The sequence below is a fragment of the Miniopterus natalensis genome, chromosome 2 (genome assembly GCF_054644295.1).
Source record: "Miniopterus natalensis isolate mMinNat1 chromosome 2, mMinNat1.hap1, whole genome shotgun sequence".
NCBI lineage: Eukaryota > Metazoa > Chordata > Mammalia > Chiroptera > Miniopteridae > Miniopterus > Miniopterus natalensis.
The window spans coordinates 20,403,366-20,425,076 of record NC_142082.1 but is presented as its reverse complement, the minus strand read 5'-3'; the positions used below and the strand labels follow the sequence as shown (position 1 = coordinate 20,425,076).

General features: G+C 49.5%; 1 protein-coding gene across 7 annotated transcripts in view; it reads left to right on the top strand.

Moving 5' to 3' along the window:
- Positions 1-18,599, top strand: part of FGFR1 (fibroblast growth factor receptor 1) — a 47,497-nt gene extending 28,898 nt beyond the window's left edge. Inside the window, exons 3-18 of one of the 7 annotated variants that reach the window (XM_087814179.1) lie at positions 3,353-3,619; positions 4,997-5,080; positions 5,339-5,511; positions 7,184-7,307; positions 8,326-8,516; positions 10,434-10,578; positions 12,609-12,812; positions 13,645-13,789; positions 14,012-14,133; positions 14,556-14,666; positions 15,211-15,401; positions 16,211-16,333; positions 16,570-16,640; positions 16,984-17,121; positions 17,293-17,398; positions 17,517-18,599. In XM_087814179.1, the coding sequence (XP_087670305.1) occupies positions 3,353-3,619; positions 4,997-5,080; positions 5,339-5,511; positions 7,184-7,307; positions 8,326-8,516; positions 10,434-10,578; positions 12,609-12,812; positions 13,645-13,789; positions 14,012-14,133; positions 14,556-14,666; positions 15,211-15,401; positions 16,211-16,333; positions 16,570-16,640; positions 16,984-17,121; positions 17,293-17,398; positions 17,517-17,693 (2,372 nt within the window). In that variant the 3' untranslated portion in view covers positions 17,694-18,599. Of the gene's footprint in view, positions 1-3,352; positions 3,620-4,996; positions 5,087-5,338; positions 5,512-7,183; positions 7,308-8,325; positions 8,517-10,433; positions 10,579-12,608; positions 12,813-13,643; positions 13,790-14,011; positions 14,134-14,555; positions 14,667-15,210; positions 15,402-16,210; positions 16,334-16,569; positions 16,641-16,983; positions 17,122-17,292; positions 17,399-17,516 lie in introns of all 7 variants that reach the window. The other 6 variants (XM_087814178.1, XM_087814177.1, XM_016210399.2 and 3 more) reach the window with 6 other exon arrangements.
- The last annotated feature ends 3,112 nt before the right edge of the window (positions 18,600-21,711 follow it).

Genomic DNA, 21,711 nt, shown 5'->3' with positions numbered 1-21,711 from the left:
AACATTGCATTATACCGGGAAAGTAGGTTTACAGTTGTGAATACGTGAAACAAAGTTTATTATTTATTAATTATTGTATTATTTTCCAGATGAAACAACTGTAAACCTACTTTTGCCCACCCCTGCATACTCTAAATAGGTGACTTTTATGGTATTTGAATTAATTATATCTCAAGAAAGGTGTTTACAAAAGAAACCATACAAGATGATATGTAATTGAGTGCAATTTTATGTGGTTCAGACAGTAACTGTTTTATAGAAAATTAGAGTCGAGACACTAGCGCCGACAGAAGGCTTCCTAGATGTCTTTGATGGCGCGCTTTGAGAAGAGTGGGGCAGGAGGACTCCAGAGAGATGGCTGACAGGCTTGAGTGAGCTTTGTGGTGGGGGGAGAATGCAGTCCGTGTGGACGACCGCCACACCTGAAGTGAAGGCAGGGAAAAGAAGGTTGCATGGAGAGGTGGGAACAGATTGTGGGGAGCCTTGGATGTCAAGCAGGGCTTAGGTTTTATCCTATACACAGTGTAGGCTCTTTTTTTTTTTTTTTTTAATTTGTATTTATTGATTTGAGAGAGAGGGGGATTTGTTGTTCCACTTGTTTATGCATTCATTGGTTGCTTCTTGTATGTGCCCTGACTGGGAATTGAACCTACAACCTTGGCATTTTGGGGGAATGCTCTAACCAGCTGAGCTACCCGGCCAGGGCCCCACACTGTAGGATCTTGATCGGTAGAATTATGAGTACATAGCACACCAAGGTCTGGAGCATCAGGGCTGAGTTTGAACTCCAGGGGCAGGAAAAAGAAAGCAGGTTTGGAGGCTTTTTATAGATCATGTAGAAGAATTTTATTTGCACATCCTGGCTGGGATGAGTGGGAAGTTAGGGATCCATGCTAGAATCAGCCAGAGCCAGTCTCAGCAGGACCAGTGTCCCTTTGCTGCTTCCTCTGGGGGAAATGCCCATGTTCTCCATGCTACCTTTTTGTCTCTGGGGCCTGTCAAAATAGGCTGTGATGACAGAGGCTAAGAATTTGAGTTTACTGAATTTACTATTTGGCTAACGGTTGGTACAGATCACGAGCTGCAAAATATTTAATCTGTGAAGTCACAGGAGGGAAATGAGATTGGATCAATAGGAGTGTCTGCTGTTTCCTTAAGGGTCAAGTCTGAACTGCTTTTCTTCTGCTTTTTTTTGGCAAAACCACAGGCCATTAAAAATGGAAAGAATCACCTTTTTAGGACCCATAAAAGCTTATTTTTAACCAGTTGTGTGATCTGCACACCTTTGTGGTTTGGTGTTCTCCTTGACCCGATTCACAAAAGTAAATGATTGTCAACCTAGTGGTTTCCAAACCATTTTAAAGCAGCTTCCTCCCTTTTTGATGACTTAGTATTTACCCAATATTTAAGATAGAGCCCTTGGGTTGCAGCCTTGGCTCCAAAGCCTCATTTGAGGCCCCACTGAGGAAAATTACTCCCTGGTGCCACCTGTCTGTCAGGACACCCATTTCTTCATTTGTGAGGTTTCCAGTGGATGCCTGTTTAGCACCAGAATGAGTTCTGTAAAATGAGGGTAGGACCTGGCCAGGTTGGCTCAGTGGTTGAACCTATGAACCAGGTCATGGTTCAGTTCCCCATCAGGGCACATACCCTGGTTTTGGGCTCGATTCCCAGCAGGAAGCAGCCGCTCAGTGATTCTCATCAATGATGTTTCTATCTCTGTCTCCTTCTCCCTTTCTCTCTCAGAAATCAGTAAAAACATACTTTTTTTTTTAAAGGGTGGTGAAGGAGGAAAGGGAATTTAGAAAGGAAGACAACAAAGGGACATTGTGACTGTGCCTTTGTCATCTTTGCATTATCCAGCAAGCACTTATTGGGCAACTCTCATGTGCCAGGCACTATACTAGGTGCTGGGGATTTAAAGGTAAATAGGACATGTCCCTACCCTCTCAACTCAGTTGAGAAAGGGGCTTTCCTTCAGTGTGACAAGTGTGGTAGGAGGGCCCCTGATCCTGACTGGGAGTCGGAAAAGGCTTCGAGGCAGAGTTACCAGCTGGGCTGAGACCTGGAGGGTGAGTGGAGAGCCAGGTAGAGACATGAGCCCTGCAGGACCATGGGCTGGGATGTGTATGAGGAGTCCCAGCTGAGCCTCTGATTGTAAACCAGTGGCAAGAAATAAGGCTTCCTTTAATGGAGACTAAATCAGGTGGTAGATTTGAGCTGCAACCAGCACTTTCTTTTGGTGGGAGTGGACACTTGGCAGAAGATGCTGGGAGCACGCCTGAACTGAAATAGAATCTGCCTTTCCCCTTGGTTAGTGAAGCAGGGATGCTCAGGAGATGGGGAACATCCTGGCACCATGGACTCCTAGGTGTGTCCAGCTTTGAGCTGTCTTGTTAGTGTGAGTGTGGAACTGTTGGTCGTGAGAGGGATGGCCATGTGGACAAGGGTCCCATCAGATCTCGTGAGCTGTGAACCACCCGGGTTCTGGGAAGAGAGGTGAGGGAGACTGGACATATGTGTCGGGGAGGGGATGGGGGAAAAGGAAGGTGGGGGGCTTGAGAGGAGAAACCCTGCAGTGGGGTGAGGAGAAAAGAGCTTTGTGTGCACTGGCTTAGGCTGCCAGCACAAGTGTGGGTTTGGTGGCAGCTGCAGGCCTCCGTTCCTAATATAGGCAAAAGCTCCGAGTCCTGTGGCCTGACACCTGTTAGCTAGAGGCTCCCCTGAGCTGACCTCTGCTTGGGCTGTCTCTCCCCCATATGCATCTTATGCATCTGACTCATTGGGGCGCCAGAGCCCCATCCCCCAATCACTTGAACCTAGAGCTGCCTAGTTGACAAATTGCCTTCTCTCAGTTTGGGTGGGGGTTGCTGGATTTTTGAGGGGTGGGGTTTGTTAAGTTATTACTCTGGGAAAGGAGTGAGGCTGACCTAGCCAAAAGAAAATGGGGTGTTCTTCTGGAAAGTGGCCATTCTTGGCAAAGAACTGAGTATGTGGGGAGGGGCCACTCTGGACACAGAAGTCCTAGGGAGGGCCGGCTGTGTCCCCCTAGGATGGAGTGAAATGAAATGTGAACCGCTTAATGCTGCTGCAGCTGCTTCCTAACTTTGCCTCTTTCTTCCTTTGACCTTTGGAGGAGGGGGGTAGAGAAGAAGAGATGAGGGTTCCCAGGTAGCCAGCCGTTTCCTGACTGACCCATATTCCAGTCCCCACCTCCCCAGCTCTGTGGCCCCTGGGATGTGGCAGCTCAGTGCCTCTAGCGTAATTCCCTTTGTCTCTCCCCTCCTTCCCTCTCCCTCTCTTCCTCTCCGGTCCCTTGGCTCCTCTTCCTGGCCCCTGTGGGTGGCTGCAGCCCAGCCCTGGGGAGCCCCTGTGGAAGTGGAGTCCTTCCTGGTCCACCCCGGTGACCTGCTGCAGCTCCGCTGTCGGCTGCGGGACGATGTCCAGAGCATCAACTGGCTGCGGGACGGGGTACAGCTGGTGGAAAGCAACCGTACCCGCATCACAGGGGAGGAGGTGGAGGTGCGGGATTCTGTGCCCGCTGACTCCGGCCTCTACGCTTGCGTGACCAGCAGCCCCTCGGGCAGCGACACCACCTACTTCTCCGTCAATGTCTCAGGTTGGTAGCAAAGCCCTGCCCTCACCCTGTCCCTGGTTCCCCTCTTCCAACCCTCTCTGCTAGTCTCAGGAGGAGGTGAACCTCCTCCCCTCCCATGACCTGCCCCCATTCTGCTTCAGAAACTGCTGCCCACTAACATTGCTCCCTGCCCGCCGCGTGGCTTAGCTCTCAAAGGGATGACCAGGTGGTGTGGGCCCCAGGCTTCCCCGATCTAGCTCTGAGGTGATTGCAGATACTCTTGGAGCAGTAAAACACTGACTTTTCCACCACAGCCTGCCCAGATCTCCATAGGGCTGCTACATAGGGCTCAACCAGCTTCCACCCTGTCATTCCCTTGCCATTTGGACTTGGTACTTGGTTTAGTGATTGGATCCCCAGAATACGTTGTGAGGTCCCTGCTGTGATGGGGAAGGATCCAGGTGCACCGCCATATCCGCAGGGTTTATGGAAAACATCTGTCCTGCAGCTTCTGGAGCTGCGTTAGGGCAGCCAGAGAACCCTAGAGCTCTGTGACTTTGGGAATCTTCCACTTTTAGAATGCGACTTTCACACAAACAGGAAGAAACGAAGTAGAGCTGAAACATTTTTAAAGCCATTTGTGAATCTCAGGGTGTGTGCTTGGCACCTCTCCCACTCAGGCATCCTTTAGAACCTGCCCCTAACAGGCACTTGCTCCCTCTATTTCCCTCCAGACCACCAAAAGCACTAGGAAGGACTGGAGAAAGATCTGGCATAAGCCCTGATTGGTGACCACATGTGTGTTGACCCTCTTAAGAGGGGTGCATACTTGTTGGGGAGAGGTGTTGGCAGCTGCAGACTGTGTAGTAGCCTCTCTACCTGCTCTGGCTGAAAGGGCAGCTTTCAAACCTTAGCAGGTGCATGCTAGAAAAATTCTGACTGTAAGTTCAGGTCATGGCTTTGGAAATAGATTCTGGCCTCAGTGTGTCTAGATCTATCGGGATTTCCCAATGGTTAGCAGGCCAAAGGAGGATTCAGGTTCCAGCGGTGCTAGTTCTGAGACCCAGCACATTCAGGTGGTACCACGAGTGGGGGAGAGCCTCTGAATGTGGGGTGGTATTAAATTAAAGAGGGCCCACTGCCCCTGATAAGGTGTAAAGAGCTGTGGGCAGAGAGAGGCAGTGCATTAGGTTGGGGGAGGAAGGGAACAAGCATAGAGGGTGCAGTTCTTAATGAACCATTTCTGTCCCACTGAGAGACAGTCACTAAGGGAAGAGTGGGCCTGGGAGTTGGCATGGGGAAGGTGTCTGTGTTGATCTGTCACTGGATTGGCCTTTATGTTTGGAACTGTTGATATGGAAGGAAATTAGAGACTTTCTTCCCTTGGAGGGACCTCAGTGCCCCTTTTCCTTCTCATAGATGCTCTCCCCTCCTCGGAGGATGACGATGACGATGATGACTCCTCTTCAGAGGAGAAAGAGACAGATAACACCAAACCAAACCGTATGCGTGAGACACTGTTTCCTACCTTACTGCCCTTGGGTCTGGGTGGGAAGGGGAAGGTTAGGTGATTGGAAGACGGGAGGAACAGGCACGTGGGGGTTGATGCTTGGCCGTGGGACCCCTAGGGCATCCTGATCAGTGCAGGCATTGTTCACAGGTGTTGGGCAGGCGGGCAGGGTGTCTCCAGGTCCTGTCCTGGCCCCTTGCTGCTGAGCCTGACTAGCCCCCTGCCTGTCTCTCTTCGCTTTTCCTGGGCAGCCGTGGCTCCATACTGGACGTCCCCAGAAAAGATGGAAAAGAAACTGCACGCAGTGCCAGCTGCCAAGACAGTAAAGTTCAAATGCCCTTCCAGTGGGACTCCTAACCCCACACTGCGCTGGTTGAAAAATGGCAAAGAATTCAAACCTGACCACAGGATTGGAGGCTACAAGGTATGTGTGTATATATGAACATTAGAGTAGAGGAACAGGAGAAGCTGGCTTAGGAAATCCTTATTATATGCCTTTACCTGTTTCAAATAATGCTTTCTAACTATAGAAGTGGTGCATTTTAGAATAATTTCAAATACAAGCATGTGCAAATAGAGTTGAATTTTTTTATCTTTTTCCTACATATATGGTGTTTAGGTAATTAATTACATCATGTATGTATTTCTTATCTTGTCACATGTTAACATTATAGCATGAGTCTTTTGCCATGTGTTTTAAAGATAACTTTTCATAAATGCGTAGTATTCCACCTTTAAAATGTCCCATAATTGGATGAACTGTTTTGTGCTATTAGTGGTTTTCTAGTTTTTCAATATTATAATTAATATTCCAGTATCTTTGCACTTAAATCTTTGTCAGCATTTTTAAATGTTCTTCATTAGGACGGATTGCTGGAAGTAAAGTTACTAGTTCAGAGTATTAGCTTTTTTTGAAAGCCCTGGATGCATATTACTCAGTTACTTTTTTCCTGGTAATTAGGTTATTTTATTCATTCACTTATTCATTTATTATGTGAACATTTCTTGAACACATGTCTTTCCAGAAAGTACACTAGGCAAAAGAGAGTTCAAAGTACAATGGGAAGATATAACATTTTGTGCCATTTGCTCTAATGGAGGATGATGTGGGTAACAAGTTGGGTATAGTTTTTTGTTGTTTTTTTTAAATTTTATTTTATTGTGGTAACAATTACTTTCTTAAAGAGAAAAATTAGTTCACCCTCCCATCGCAGAGCATGAGCCAACAAATTTGATAAGTGAAAATAATGCATTGTTCTCATGCATTATTTTGCTTGTTAACAGACTTGGAATTTTCTTGTTAATAAACAGTTTCCATTTTCTGTTGTGTAAATTGTTCATGTTCTTTGCCCAACATTGTAGGAAAAACGTCTTCATTGGAATCTCTCTTTTTAGAGTCTCTGATCATCTTTATAGTTCCCGTTTCTCTCCCATCCCACCTAGCTGCTCTTTTCTCATTAATCTTAAGAGCAGAGGAGAGCGGAAAAAATAGGGGAACATTTTAAATTAACTCACCAAACACTTGCTGTATGCGAGGCACAGTGCTATGAGTGGTACAAGACAGCACTCTTGCCCATAAGGAATTTCAGTCTCAGGAGGGCAGATGTCCTTGAGCATGGTCATTAAAAGCAGGCTGCGATCAGTGCTTCATTAGAGGTACAGAGAACAGCTCTGACCACTGATCAGGCTAGAGGAGCTGATTTTTGAAGTGAGACATCGAGGGCAGACAGGGCCAGACTCTTTGCAGGGAGCTGGTCCAGCCCAGGAACAGCTCAGATAGCCCACAGCGTTGGGAAAGTGCCCGGCGTATTTGGGAGAGTAGAGAAGGTATATTTGTCCATGTCACGATGGCCTTGGCTGTTGTGGGTAGACAGCCAGAGTTCCTCACACCCAGTTTGCCTGATACGTTCTTTCAGAGTGTGGGTGGGGTAGGAGTGGGCAAACCGTGCCTTGTCCTGTCTCACAGTGCTGTTTGGGCCATGTGCTTTGTGCTCAGATTGGCGGGTAAATGCCACAGGGCACCAGTGCTGCCACGTGGCTCCTCCTGCATTTTCCTCCAAACCCTCAATGGAGCCCTTTGGCATGTTTCCCCTCAGGTCCGTTATGCCACCTGGAGCATCATAATGGACTCCGTGGTGCCTTCTGATAAGGGCAACTACACCTGCATTGTGGAAAACGAGTATGGCAGCATTAACCACACCTACCAGCTTGACGTTGTGGGTAAGAAAGCCAGTGGCGACAGGAATGGGAACTTAGAGGGAAAAGAGCAGGGTCGTTGAGGAACCAGCCATGGAGTCCAGGTTTAGTTGGGGATAGAGTGAGGATGGTAGAGGCACTTTATAGCTCTGTCACTTTAAGCAGGTTACTTTCCTCTTTTGTGCCTCACTTATCTGTAAATAGAGTTGAGAGGATCAGATAGTGCTGTGACTCACTATAATGTGAAAGGTGCTGCTGATAGTCTCTCCTGCAAGAGGTGACTGGAGTAGTGATGTTAAATTCAGCATAATCGTAGCTGTTGCTCGTGAATGTCAGCAGTATGCTAGGCACTTCAAACACATCAACTGCCAGTCTCATGGCACCCTTGCAAAGCAGGCACTAATATTCCTGCTGTACAGAAGAGCAAACTGGGGCTCAGGGAGGTCAGAACTCCAGGCCCATGCTGACTCCAGGGCATCGAGCGAGACGCAAGGTGCTGTTATTACAGCCTGTTCCTTCTGGACATTCTCAGCATCATTCTAGAGATCTTAAGGATAAAGAGTTTCACAGCCAGCATTCTGTTTTGGTTTTGAGGAGATGGTTTAAAAAGAAGCTTCTAGTCAGGAGGTCTTGGGTAGGGTCTACAATTCGGCATTTCTAACAAGCTCCTAGGTGATGCTGGGCTGCTTCTCTTGGATCTCACCTTTAACAGCAGGAGTCTAAGTGACTCTGTAATTTTAGTTAAGGAAAAGTAGGCTGTGCTGAGGCCTGAGGGTGTGACTAAGTTATAGGGCTCTCCATGAAGGCAAGAGAGACTTCTTATGCCTATAAATATGGAGGCACTGCTTTGAGGAGGAGGCTCCTAATAGCCTAGGGCCTGACAAGTAGGTGGCTCTTCTCCTAGCTCAGGTTCAAGGATCTCAGCAGAACTGCTGGGTAGTGCACTTCCCTTTGTGGTTTTTGGGATGCTCTCTGTCAGCATTCCAGCTAGGAGAGGGCCATGGTAGGACCTGATAAGCCTCTCCTCTCCCTTCCTCCACAGAGCGGTCCCCTCACCGGCCCATCCTGCAGGCAGGGTTGCCTGCCAATAAGACCGTGGCCCTGGGCAGCAATGTGGAGTTCATGTGTAAGGTGTACAGTGACCCACAGCCCCACATCCAGTGGTTAAAGCACATCGAGGTGAATGGGAGTAAGATTGGTCCGGACAACCTGCCTTATGTCCAGATCTTGAAGGTAATCTTGACCCCAGTGTCCATGGGCTGGGTGCTGGGAAGGAGACCAGTATTTCCTGAGACTGGAGTAGCTGTGGTCCAGTTCAGTGCCCATGACTGGGACTCATCCTTTACCCTTCAGGAATACATGTTCCATCTCAAATAAGGACTATCCACATTCCCAGGACTAGTGACAGGTCACAGACTGGAGGTGTGATGGGAGGTGGTTGGGCATCGCTGGTTCCTAAGGAGCTTTAAGAGTGACTTTGCTCAGACTTTTGGGTCGGCTACTCAAGGAAGGCATTTGGAGTCCTGCTTTTCCATTGCTCGGGTCCCAAGCCCTTCCAGCAAGCATTTTCCAGTCTTGGTCCTGTTTCCCAAGTCACATTCTTTCTGGCAAGTGGGGTGAATGATAAGGGCACGGCTTAGGTAGAGTTGAAAAGGCAAATGCCACAGGTAAATTCTAAAGCACTATTAGTAATGGCATTTTCTTCCTTTTTCCTGTCACTCCCAGACATTTGATTGTCCCTGAATGCTCCATTAATCCAGGGAAGGTAATTGCCTAATCCTCCAGTGGATCTTGCAACAGGAAGTAACCAGAAGCTGGGAAAGTGTTTTACCTCCTGGTCCCAGAGTTAGACCTCATCCTCCCACTTGGCTGTCCCAAAGATTTACTGGCCATCCCTTCTCTTCACTATCGGTGCTGAAACTGCAGTGTGGGAAACAGGGCCATGGCCTTGGACCTTGGCCACTGTTTCTGGCCATTCACAATCCCTGCCCTAGTCCTGGAAGAGGGGATTCAATACAAATTGCATTTGATTGGGGGCAGTGCCTTTTTTTTTTTAGTTTATTTTGCAGTCAAATGCTTCGGACTTTTGCAGACAACTTATTTTGTCCGCCTAAAAAGGAAAGATGATAAGTCTCACTTAACGTCTCCGTTGCCTTAGCTCCCTGCCTCCGTGTTAGATGGGAGCAAAGTATGGCCACATCTCTGATTGCCCAACTGACTGGCGTGTCGTTGGTTTGTTCCAGCATTCGGGGATTAATAGCTCGGATGCGGAAGTGCTGACCCTGTTCAATGTGACAGAGGCCCAGAGCGGGGAGTATGTGTGTAAGGTTTCCAATTATATTGGTGAAGCTAACCAGTCTGCGTGGCTCACTGTCACCAGACCTGTGGCAAAAGGTAACGGGGAGATGGATGGGGCCCTGTGCTGGGAGTTTGATTTCAGCCCCAGGCTGCTGGGGCAGGTGGGGAAGCCAGCACCTGACTCTCCCTGTTATCCTGCTGTATTTCTAGCCCAGAGCCATGGAAAAATACCCGGCCTGGGAGGCTGGTTTGGTTTGGTACTGTGTTGGTGTCGGCTCCCTCTGTGCCTTGTGTGTGTTCCTCGGCTGTGCGTGCATTCTCAGGGACAGTCTTGCTGCATTATAATAGTGCAGACGAGAGGTTTGAGTGGTGGGTATGAAGGGACCAGGCTTTCCCTTGCGAACCACCATCCTCAGGCTGTTTGTACAGGTGTGTGTGTGTGTGCATGCGTGCGTGCATGCGTGTGACTGCAGCACCCCTTCCATCCCTCTTGTGTGTGCCCTCTGACTTTCTTTACCTGAAACCAAACAGCCCCCCCACCCGCCGGGCCCCATTTCTCCATGCTGCCCACTGCCCGCATGCTTGGATGGGCCAGGGGCTGCCAGCGTCTGGTGAAGGGTAGTAACCAGCCCTCGTCATCTCAGGTCTGCTGGAGTTCCTCCCTCAGGGCCTCACTCTCTTCCTCTAACAGGTCTCGCTGCCTGGTGGTTTTGTTTGTTCGTTGTTGCGAAGGAGACGCTGGGGAGCATCTCTTCCTCTGGTTATCCACCCCCTCTCTCTTCCTCCCTTTCTGTGTCTCTTAGAGGTCTCATGTCCTGTGCTTGTCCATTTTGCTTCCATTGTCTCTTCTAGACTGCCGGAGTTAATACCACCGACAAAGAGATGGAAGTGCTTCACTTAAGGAATGTCTCCTTTGAGGACGCGGGGGAGTATACGTGCTTGGCGGGTAACTCTATCGGACTCTCCCATCACTCTGCATGGTTGACCGTTCTGGAAGGTATACACTGTACTTCTCCTCTCGATGTCCTGCCCTCGCCACGGGCACGGGGGGACCATGCATTGAGGGCTGGGGGAGACACAGAGCCAGGAGGTCGAGGAATGGGCTCCATGGGCCAGTGGGTGGCTCCAGCAATTTGTCCAACGTTGAGGGTCGATTCCTCAAGGCTCCCACAGGAGCTTTCCTCGTTTGCAGGAACACGGAGGCCTCCCACCTTGTACACCTGCATCTGGCTCTCCCCTGGGCCCATGTAATGCATGCATGAAATCTGGATTTAACCTGTAGCCGGGCTCTCCTCCAGGGCAGGCTCCTTCCATCCTTGGGTCCAGCAGCTGTCCCTGACTTATCTGGTCCTTTTTTTGCCAGCCCCCAAAGTCTCAGAAAGGCCCCACTCCTCCTTTAACTGAATGTAGTCGCTCTAAAGATGGGCTTGCTGCTTGCTAGCAATGCTAGGCCACCCTCTTTTACGGCCATCCTCTGATCACAGGAGAGGTTCTACCCAGACAAGTGGACTTGAGCCAAGTAAGGCCAAGCCACAGGGGGCTAGATGGTGCCCATTTATCCTCTTTGGGTACTGATGTATCTTTTCTCTCAAGAGGGGAGGTCTTTGTGTTGGGCCAGGAAGGAAGGAGCCCGCAGCCTGCTCAGGGTGGTGGGCTGGTGACGGCAGGGCTGGAGCTGGTTGTTGCTGCCTCTCTGAGGGCCTGCATGTGGGGCTGGGCGCTGTGCTGTTCTTGTGACTGCTGATACTGTCCCCTCTTCTTCCTCCTCTGCCCTGCTTGCCCAACAGGGTCTGATAACACCCCTGCTCAAGGCAGAGAAGCGTTCTGTTTTTATCACTGTCACTGTCTTTGTCCGTGTGTGCTCCCACTTAGTTGTCTTTGTTTCTCAACACTGGGGAAAGAGAAAAACAGAAACACTTCTTGTTATCAGCTCTGCAGTCTCCTTGTCAGGCCCCGGAAGTTTCTTGAGGCTCAGGCCCTGGAAGTTCTCTTGGACCTCTTGGGGGAGGTCCCCAGGGTGCTTGCCTCTGGGTTGGCTGGGGTTTTTTGAAGGGAAGGGCTGGGAGGAGGGCTGTGGAAGGAAGAGGGATGTTCACACTGGTAGGGATGGAGTGTTCTCTGCAGCCAGCGCTGTGAGTGCTGCACGTAACCCCTCCCATTCTCTCATGCAGAAGGGAACGATGGATTGAATGGATGGGCTTGTATGGGAACAGGGTAAATTCCAAGTGGCAGATGGGACAGCAGAATAGAACATGACCCCCCCCCCATTTCCGTCTTCAGTTTTAGGAGTTAGGGGCTCTGAGTAGTATTCTTAAGAATTGCAGAAACATTTACACTTTTCATCTTGAGCAGTCCAGGCATGTTTGGAAATTTAGTCAGTTTTGCCTGTGGTTTGGCTAGGTGTAAATATTTACGTGTCTGACCTGAGACAGACAGCACAGGTGAAAGGTGAAATATGAAGTTGACACAGACACACCCTTTCCTGCCACCTCCATTTGACCTCATTCTTTGAGTGCCACTGTGCACCAGGTGCTGTGGCCTGCAGAAATAAACAGTGCGCCATCCTGCCCTCAGACCACCAGACACGCAAGACAGTCAACCTGTCCCCATGTGATGAGTGTGCACACGCAGTGCTCAGGCACTGCAGAGAAGAGCCACGTGCTTCCATGGGAGGCCGAAAAAGGAACCCAGAAGAAGGGACCTCTCTGCTGTCCCTGCAGGGTTCCTGGTACCCATCTAGCCCAGCAGTCCAGCTGAGCAAGGACTCCTGAATTAATGAGGATGGGCCACGCGTAGCAAGATAGTTCTAGCCTGTCCCTCTTGGAGGGTTCGGGCAGGATCAGCAAGCCTCAAGGATCACAAGATGTCTGATCTGCCCAGTGCCAGAGCCCCAATACTACCTAGGATTCTTCTCTGCCCTAAAGATCCCCAGAGGAAAGGAGATGGGTGGTATTTTTCTTATGGAGCTAGGGACCCTAGTGGGCTGGGCCCCCCGAGCTTGCTAATACCCTGTTCACACTGACTCAGCCCTGGAAGAGAGACCTGCAGTGATGACCTCGCCCCTGTACCTGGAGATCATCATCTACTGCACGGGGGCCTTCCTCATCTCCTGCATGGTGGGGTCTGTCATCATCTACAAGATGAAGAGTGGCACCAAGAAGAGTGACTTCCACAGCCAGATGGCCGTGCACAAGCTGGCCAAGAGCATCCCTCTGCGCAGACAGGTAACAGAAAGTAGATAGGGGATTTGCACGCCCTGCATCCCTTCTTTCCCTGCACCTCCAGGTGCTTCTCCAGGAACCCCCCAACTCCCTGCCTCTCCACTGTCCCCAACCCACTGCTTCCAGCTTTGCTTTCTGACTGTGGGCCAGGGGCAGTGGCATGTCCTGACCCACGTGTTCCAGCGTCGGGTTCCCAGTCCATGAATTCCATAGGCCCACCATACCTCAGCTGCAAGTCCCCTGCTCGCCTGGCACATGGATTGGGAGAAAGTCTTAGCTGGGGCGAATGTGCATTGGCTATTGTGCATTTGAACTATCCCCAAGGCCCAGTGAGAGGTGCAGAGATATAGAGAGGAGGACCTTAATTGGGTCCCAAGTAACCCTCTCTCCTGTGTGCCCACCCTCCCCTCCTCCAAGGAACTGGAACAGAAGGTGAAGGCTGTTAGAGGAGGGAGCGTTCACGTAGAACTAAGCTAGTTCTGGGAGGCGCTTTGGGAATTAGGAATCCACAATCCGAGGCAGGGTTTTCACAAAGAATCAGAATAAGATAGAGCTGTTGCAATGATAATTTTTGTCAGTTTGTGAGAGGTACATATGGTCTGTTCATGTGAAAGGTGAGTAAACTGAGGCCCAAGAAGGCTAGTTGGTGGCAAAAAGAAGTCTGTTTTAGAACTTTGGTTTCCTGACCTCTCGTGGTCTTTCTGCCACTCTGTGCTGGGAAGGGCCATCAGGTAACAGATACATACCTCTGCCGTTGGTGAAAAGCCCTTACATGGAATTGGAGGAATCTGTGTCACTGCCCCCATCCTCGCTAGAAGGGTGACCTCACGCTTCCCTGTAGGTGTCGGCTGACTCCAGCGCGTCCATGAACTCTGGGGTTCTGCTCGTTCGGCCCTCACGCCTCTCCTCCAGTGGAACCCCCATGCTGGCTGGGGTCTCTGAATACGAGCTTCCCGAAGACCCTCGCTGGGAGCTGCCCCGAGACAGGTAATACTCTGAACTTGTGAGGAAGTCTGTTTGTTATTCTGGTGGTGGGGTTGTGTGTACTGAGACCTTCTAGGAAGTGAAGGTGTACCAGGCGTATCCAGAAATAATAATTTCCACTTTCTACTCGCAGCCGAGTGAAATATGGAGAGGTAGAGATGGAGTGCCCTTTCAGGGTTTGGACTTCACCAGCCCCATCTTACACCTCCCTTTGTTTCCCCAAAGACTGGTTCTAGGAAAACCCCTGGGAGAGGGCTGCTTTGGGCAGGTGGTGTTGGCGGAGGCCATTGGGCTGGACAAGGACAAGCCCAACCGTGTGACCAAAGTGGCTGTGAAGATGTTGAAGTGTAAGTGATGATTCCATCCTGGTAAAAACAATTCCTTCCTGTGCCAAAGGAACTGTGGCCTTGGGCCCAGTGAAACACCCTCTCTGGTGCTCTTTCCTCGCCCACACCTGCTACACGGCCTGCCTAGGGTTTCCTGGGAGTGGAGGGGACACTCTGCACCCTGAGATTGCCATGACCTGGGGTCAGTCTGGGTTGTGGTCAGGTGTTATTCTAAATTCCATTGCTAGCTGCTTTTTCTTACCATACCCTCTGCCCCAGCTGTCATGGGAGGGAAGGGAAAGGGGAGGAGAGAAGCCACTAGAGGAAAAAAAGGACTCCTTGGGTATGCACCTCACCTTACCCCCTGTCCCTTAGCTTTTCTCCTGTTGCCCTCCCTTCCAAAGTAAATGAGTCTTGTCCCTGTCTCTCGTTTGTGTGCAAAGCGGATGCAACAGAGAAAGACCTGTCAGACCTGATCTCAGAAATGGAGATGATGAAGATGATTGGGAAGCACAAGAACATCATCAACCTGCTGGGGGCCTGCACGCAGGATGGTAGGCACTAAGCCAGGCTGGCTTTCCCACCCCCTCTGGGAGCGGGTCTCAAATGGGAACCTGGGCCTGCTGCTCCCATAACAGTATCTGTCAGGGAGAAGACACTGAGCTGGGGTATCGGTGGCCATGCATCTGTCAGCCACACTAGGGAAGCAGGGTAAGGAGAGAGGCAGGGTAAGGAGAGAGGCAGGGTTAACAGTAGTTGGGATATATCCCTTGGGGTCTGGGCTGATGATCATTGGTACTCATCTGAGAATACAGGTGTCCCTAGAATTCATGGACACAGTGTATGGATAGAAATAGGTGAGTAGTAGTTGTGGTCTAGATTAGGGCTCTTAACCCCAATTTTGCTTGGGAACTTTCTGGACTATGCTAGGAAGAATTATTTCCCTGATTCTCTCTGAGTAGTGGAATGGATTTCCCTGGTTCCCTAAAGGGGAGGTTAGGTCAGGGTGTGCCACTGGGCATAGGGTTTTCTTGAGGTAAGGTGAAACCTGCATACTGGCCTGCCTGCCCTGATGGCCTCCCTGTCTACACACCCCAGGTCCTTTGTACGTCATCGTGGAGTATGCCTCCAAGGGCAACCTAAGGGAGTACCTGCAGGCCCGGAGGCCTCCTGGGCTGGAATACTGTTACAACCCCAGCCACAACCCAGAGGAGCAGCTCTCCTCCAAGGACCTGGTGTCCTGCGCCTATCAGGTGGCCCGAGGCATGGAGTATCTCGCCTCCAAGAAGGTAAGGTACCTGGCAGATCCCTTGGGTGACGTTGGGAAGGGAACAAGGCCCTTCTTGTACTCCGGCTTATGACTTTCTGTCCTTTGGTGGAGTGGTGGACACATTGAGCACTGACTTAGGCTGTAAGGGGACATCAGAGTCAGGAGAGCCAGTGTAACCTATGTGGCCTTGGCACCAGACTGGGTTAGGTTCATATCTGTGCGCTGCCACTTTCTGAGTTGCCCCAGGCAAATACTGTATGTATTCTATTTCTGTTTCTTCAAATATAAAATAAGAATGGTTGTGGAGTAAAATGAAGTATGAGAATATTAAGAACAGTTTTTGATACTCAGTAAATGCTGGCTTTGGGCCCCAACCCAATGTGGCTGTGCTGGGCCTGGGGAGACAGGGCTTGTGGCCACACACCTGTACAGACTGGACAGAAGCATAAAGGGTCGGCCTTTCCAGGTGCAAATCCAAAGCTAAGAGTTGGAAGGACCAGGAGAGGAGGCAAATACAGGGGTTTGCTAAAGTGATCGAGAGGCCTAGAGCTGGAAGTGTTTGAATGGCTGGGTTTGAAGTGGAGAAGAGGGACCTTCTAGCAGGGAACTGGAATGTCCAGGAAATGAGTGGTGTGGCAGGAGAAGGCCTGGGAGGTAACTGGGCCTGCCTGCCAGCTGCGAAGTGAGTGCTAGAGTGCAGCATGACTCAGAGAGCTGGCTTCTGATGTTCGTCTACAGCTTTCGACCCATAGAGCCTTATAGCTCCTCATCTGCATCCCACCCTCCTCTCTCCACCTCTTCCTCCCGTTTCCCCTCCTGTTTCCACAGTGCATACACCGAGACCTGGCCGCCAGGAACGTCTTGGTGACGGAGGACAACGTGATGAAGATCGCAGACTTTGGCCTAGCTCGGGACATTCACCACATCGACTACTATAAAAAGACAACCAATGTAAGTGCTAACGAGGCTACTAGGTGCATGTCCTCTGCCCAGGACCCTGCTGTGCTAGGCTTTCTCCCGTGCAGCCTTCTCTGCTATAGCCTGGTGCAGGTTGCTCTGCCTGAGAAACAGGGTGGTGGGATGAGCTGAACATATGCTTTCCTTCCCAAGTCCAGTCCCTCATGTACCTTCCGTATTCCCTCATTGCCCGCCCTGGGCCTCCCCCAACTGCCCCATGCTGATTGCAGGGCCGACTGCCTGTGAAGTGGATGGCACCTGAGGCATTGTTTGACCGGATCTACACCCACCAGAGTGATGTGTGAGTTTCAAAGGCAATTGCCAGGGATATGTAGAATAGCAAATGTCTGGTACAATAGGATCCTGTCCTCCCCTCTGAATTGATGAGAGTCTTGCATCTTGGGGATAAAACAAAACATTGGATGTAGCCATTTACTTTGTTCCTGGGGGCTGAAAGGCCAATCTGTTTTCTGCATTGTCCCCTGGTAGTCCCCTTGGAATTAAGGATTTGTGTTAGGGGTTGGGGGCGTGGGCTCGGGATGAGTATCTGACATCTGACATGCTTGTGAAGGAGAGATGGAAAGGACTCTAGGTTGGCCAAGCCCTGTGCTCACAACACCCATAGGCTCTGTGCTCATTTACAGGTGGTCTTTTGGGGTGCTCCTGTGGGAAATCTTTACTCTGGGAGGTTCCCCATATCCTGGTGTGCCTGTGGAGGAGCTTTTCAAGCTGCTGAAGGAGGGTCATCGTATGGACAAGCCCAGCAACTGCACCAATGAGCTGTAAGCATGGGAAGATCCCCAAGGTCCTGAGCTAGGCCCTGGAGGCAGAGTGGGTTTGCTGGGAAGAGGAAGAAACGGGGTGTTTAGGGTCATTCCTGCCACAGCCCCTCCCCCACGAGCTTCTTAGCCTCTCTGCTTATGCTTCTCCCCTGACCTTACAATCCTGCGCAGGTACATGATGATGCGGGATTGTTGGCATGCAGTACCGTCTCAAAGACCTACCTTCAAGCAGCTAGTAGAAGACCTGGACCGCATTGTGGCCTTGACCTCCAACCAGGTGAGGCTGCCCAGTCCTAAGCTTTCAGTCATCATCAGTTAGGTGCATCTCTGTGAATTAAGACTGCCGTAGGGAGGGGAGTGTTGGATCTATTGTTCTTTTGTTTCTCCCATCACAGGAGTATCTGGACCTGTCAATGCCCCTGGACCAATACTCTCCCAGTTTTCCCGACACCCGAAGCTCTACCTGCTCCTCAGGGGAGGATTCTGTCTTCTCTCACGAGCCGTTGCCTGAGGAGCCCTGTCTCCCCCGACACCCAGCCCAGCTTGCCAATGGCGGACTCAAACGACGCTGACTAGCTCCCCAGCACTGCCCCTCCCCGAACTCCATCATCAGCTCTAAGTCTCACCCACCACTCCCCGCTGGATTCACTGCCTTCCCCTTGTCCCTTTCCTGCTGGCGGGAGCCAGCTGCCCACCTGAGGCCTTCACCCCACTGATTTCATCTCTCTTCCTCCTCTCAACTTGCTTATGAGAGAGAGGAGCAGAGAGGCAGGTACTTGCTGATGGCCACTCCGTTCCCTCCCAAATGGTGGACCAAGACCCCTCCCCGCCACCTGTCACTGCCTGGAGGGGTAGGGAACAGGAGGTGAGCATGCTGAGCAGGCATGCAAGTGAGAACTGACTGAGTTTTCTTATGCTGGTTTTGTCTGCTTCACAGTAACCCGTAAACCCTTGTGTTCTGGTAGCAGGTGCCAAGTCCTCAAGGCTACAGTAGTAGGGAGGGGGAGGTCACCACTTTGGGCCTCCGTTGAAGGCGACCTCTGCTCCAGATAGATGGTGCCATTGGCTTATTAATTCTGATACTAATTTGCTTTGCTGACCAAATACCTGGTACCAGAGGACAGGGAGGCAAAGGCTGGGAGCAGTGTCGTGGCCCTGGGGCCCAGCCCCAAACTGGGGGCTTTGTACATAGCTATGAAGAAAACACAAAGTGTATAAATCTGAGTATATATTTACATGTCTTTTTAAAAGGGTCGTTACCAGAGATTTACCCATTGGGTAAGATGCTCCTGGTGGCTGGGAGACATCAGTTGCTATATATTAAAAACAAAGAAAAAAGAAAAAAAAAAAAAAGGAAAATGTTTTTAAAAAGGTCATATATTTTTTGCTACTTTTGCTGTTTTATTTTTTTAAATTATGTTCTAAACCTATTTTCAGTTTAGGTCCCTCAAATAAAAATTGCTGCTGCTTCATTTTTATATGGGCTGTGTGACAAGGGAGAGAATGTCAACTGAAAGGGAGCAAGAATAATGGGCCCCTGGTCTGTGTCTGTCCATTCCCTGCAGTTTCCTCCTAACCTCTTCCCTTTAGGTCCTGGACTGAGACCTCCGGACATACCTCCCACCTCTTGGATGCTTTTGGAAAGTTAGGAAACAAAGACATCTGCATAATGGGCAGGAACGTCCTGTCAGTGCACCAGAGTTGCTGGGCCAAAGCTAAGACACCCCCTACTCCACCCCCAGCCCTCAACCACAAATTGTTTCCTCAGGGGAAACTGGTGGGATTGGGTAGGTCAGAGGGTCAGAGGAGGGAGCTGAGGGCCTACCTCGGAATAGCCAAGGGGTAGAGCTAAAGAGGTGGAGGAAAGCTAAGGATTATTCTGACCAGAGCATGCCTGTGCCGCTGTGGAAGGAGAAACTTGTCACCCAGGACTAGGTTTACATTATGGTCCCTTGCTTCATGTTTCCCAGCCTGCTTTGTGTTCATTGTCCTCCCCCACACCAGTCTTCTGTATCCATGTGATCAAACTGCATGTGTTGGGACTATCACAGATCTTGCTTCCTTTAGTTCTTCCTGTACAAATTCCACCCCATCCCTCAGGAAAGGGGAAAAATTCTCTAAATGTTTGTTTTTGGGCTGCTTGGAGATTTACTTCCTCTGCCACCTGCTGGCTATCACTGCACTCACCCAGTGTGTCCTGGCTCAAGGTGTTCAACCTGCTTCTATGCACCTTCTATACCAAAAGCTTGCTTTTTTGCCGGATTACGGCTGAATACAAAAGAAAGTTCAATATGCTTTCATTTCTGTAGGGAAAATGGGATTGCTGCTTTAAGTTTCCTTTCTGAGCTAGCTATTTTTCTGGCAGCTGCAGTGTTGGCTACTATTGTAAATCAGTTCCCTTCTTGTGTCTCTGTAAATATGCAACTGTCAACATATTACAGTTTGTGTTTATGTTTAATGAAGGCATAATTTGGTGAACAGAGCCAGGAAATGAATTTTAGCTCTTAAAAACATTTGCTTTCAGACCATATAGTGGTGTCTTTCCTTGTAAAACAGTGATGATCATTTCTGCCTTGGCCCTTGAACCAATGTTGTGGGAATGGATGGAGGATCTATGCAGGGCTTTATATGCCTTTGGGAGAGGTGCTAGAGAAATATAAAGCACTGTTACAAGTGATGTCCTTGCTGTTACTACTCAAATCACCCATGAATTTCCCCAGAGATTGAGCTGGCTGTCTAATAAAAGATAGTGAAATTGACCTGAGAGAAAATGAAATGACCATTTTACTTAGATGACCAGATTGGGTCTCCTGAGAAAAGGAATCCAGTTTATCTAATGAAGGTGATGTGCTGTCAAGGCACTGAATTTGTCTGGTTTCCTGAGGGTTAAAAGACTAGAGCCTGGGATTACCACAGTATTAATCGATACTGCCTTTTCTAATTGCCATAGACTGGGGATCATCAGTCCCTTGGTACTGCTAATGTAATGTATTGATCTCAGGTAAGTAAGATGGAACCTCATGAAACAGGAAATCTATCTCAGACAGTGAAGTCGCTGTGTTTATCAGCAGCCACTTGGAGGAGCCAGCAGGCCAGAATCTCAGTCATTGTTAGGTTACGTGCCAATCTGCTTTGAAGTTCCATTAGGCGTATACTGGTGGTGACTGGGAGATCTTTAGCTTAGGTTTTAGCATTACAGAGCACTTACTTGATATCACCAATACGACTTGTAATGATTGAAGTACAGAATTAGCCCAAGTGCAGGGCTATGAATGTCGAGTGGCACCAACACCTCTATTGGAACAGAATTCTCAGTGTCTAAGATACAGGCCAGGTCTGACATCACAAGTCTGGTTGGGTTTCAGAAAGTGCCTACAAGTATACTCAGTGAGATTATTAGCAGCTGATACACTGAGGTATATGTATCTGTGTGGAAAAGTAGGAAACAGAAAGGAGAGCCCTGTAGCAACCTGGCACAGCCTCCCATTCCTTCAGCTGATGAGAGCCAGGGAGAGGGAAAGTCAGCAAGACCCAAATGTTCAGGAAGACTCAGTCTCGGGCAAGTTCTCTCTCGGCTTGGCAAGTAACAGTATTTAGAAGCATTTATACTTCTGGTGCACAAAAGTAGTGCATTTAATGAACATGACAACTAGAGGTTTAATTGTCTCTTGTTACTCCAGTAGGCGCTGGAGTCAGTACTGTGCTGGGACAGGTTCTTGAGCCAATTGTGACATCTTTTCCCAACTTGTTCAGTGACCTGTTGGTGGCTTGAAATCAGCTGCGTGGGAGTATTTACATCGCTGGAATCTGCAAATACTACAAATGAGCCCCAGCCCCCTCTGCCAGAGTTGGTCGTTAATCATTTACCAGAACACCACTAACTTGGTTTCAGCCTGGGGCTAGAGCTAACAATCGGGAACTTTTCTGAGCTACTGGCATAAGAATGGGAAGAGGTGTATCGTGTGTCTTAGATGCCAGTTTATGAAGCAAAAATGGGTGAAGGCCAATGGGGGCCAAAAGTAGCCAGGGGCCCCTTGACCTGTCCATGCCCACTTTGCTCATAGGGAAAGCCAAAAAGATTGTAGCCCAACAGTATAGATGAATCACTCAGCTTGAACAGGATTCAACAAGTTACGTAGCTAATCCCTTTCCCACAGTCAACATTTGAAATGAGAATCAATTAAAATAAACACCCATCATTTTAAAAGTGGGGAAATTTATGAATCACCTTGCTGGGCCTATGGTGAGATCCATGGAATGCTGCATAGTAGGGAATCATTATTCTCAAGTAACCCGAGTTCATTAGCAGGACAAGGTAGGGCTTGTCCTCTGGTGGAGAGGAGGTTTAGGAAGCTTATAAAAAGCACACATCCTTGCTATGAAATGCTGATGACAGTCCTCATGTAGGTGATCCCAGACAAGGATATTTGTATTTTACTTGGTTTGACTGATTCCCATCCAACTGCTTTGAATTTCACAGCAAGTAAAGAAATCTAATTTCGTCACCCACAGGTCGAGGTACCTTTTTCCTCCTAAGTGTTCCCCAAGGGGAAAAGGTGGTTGGTTAGTTGCACAGCAATCTATTATGTT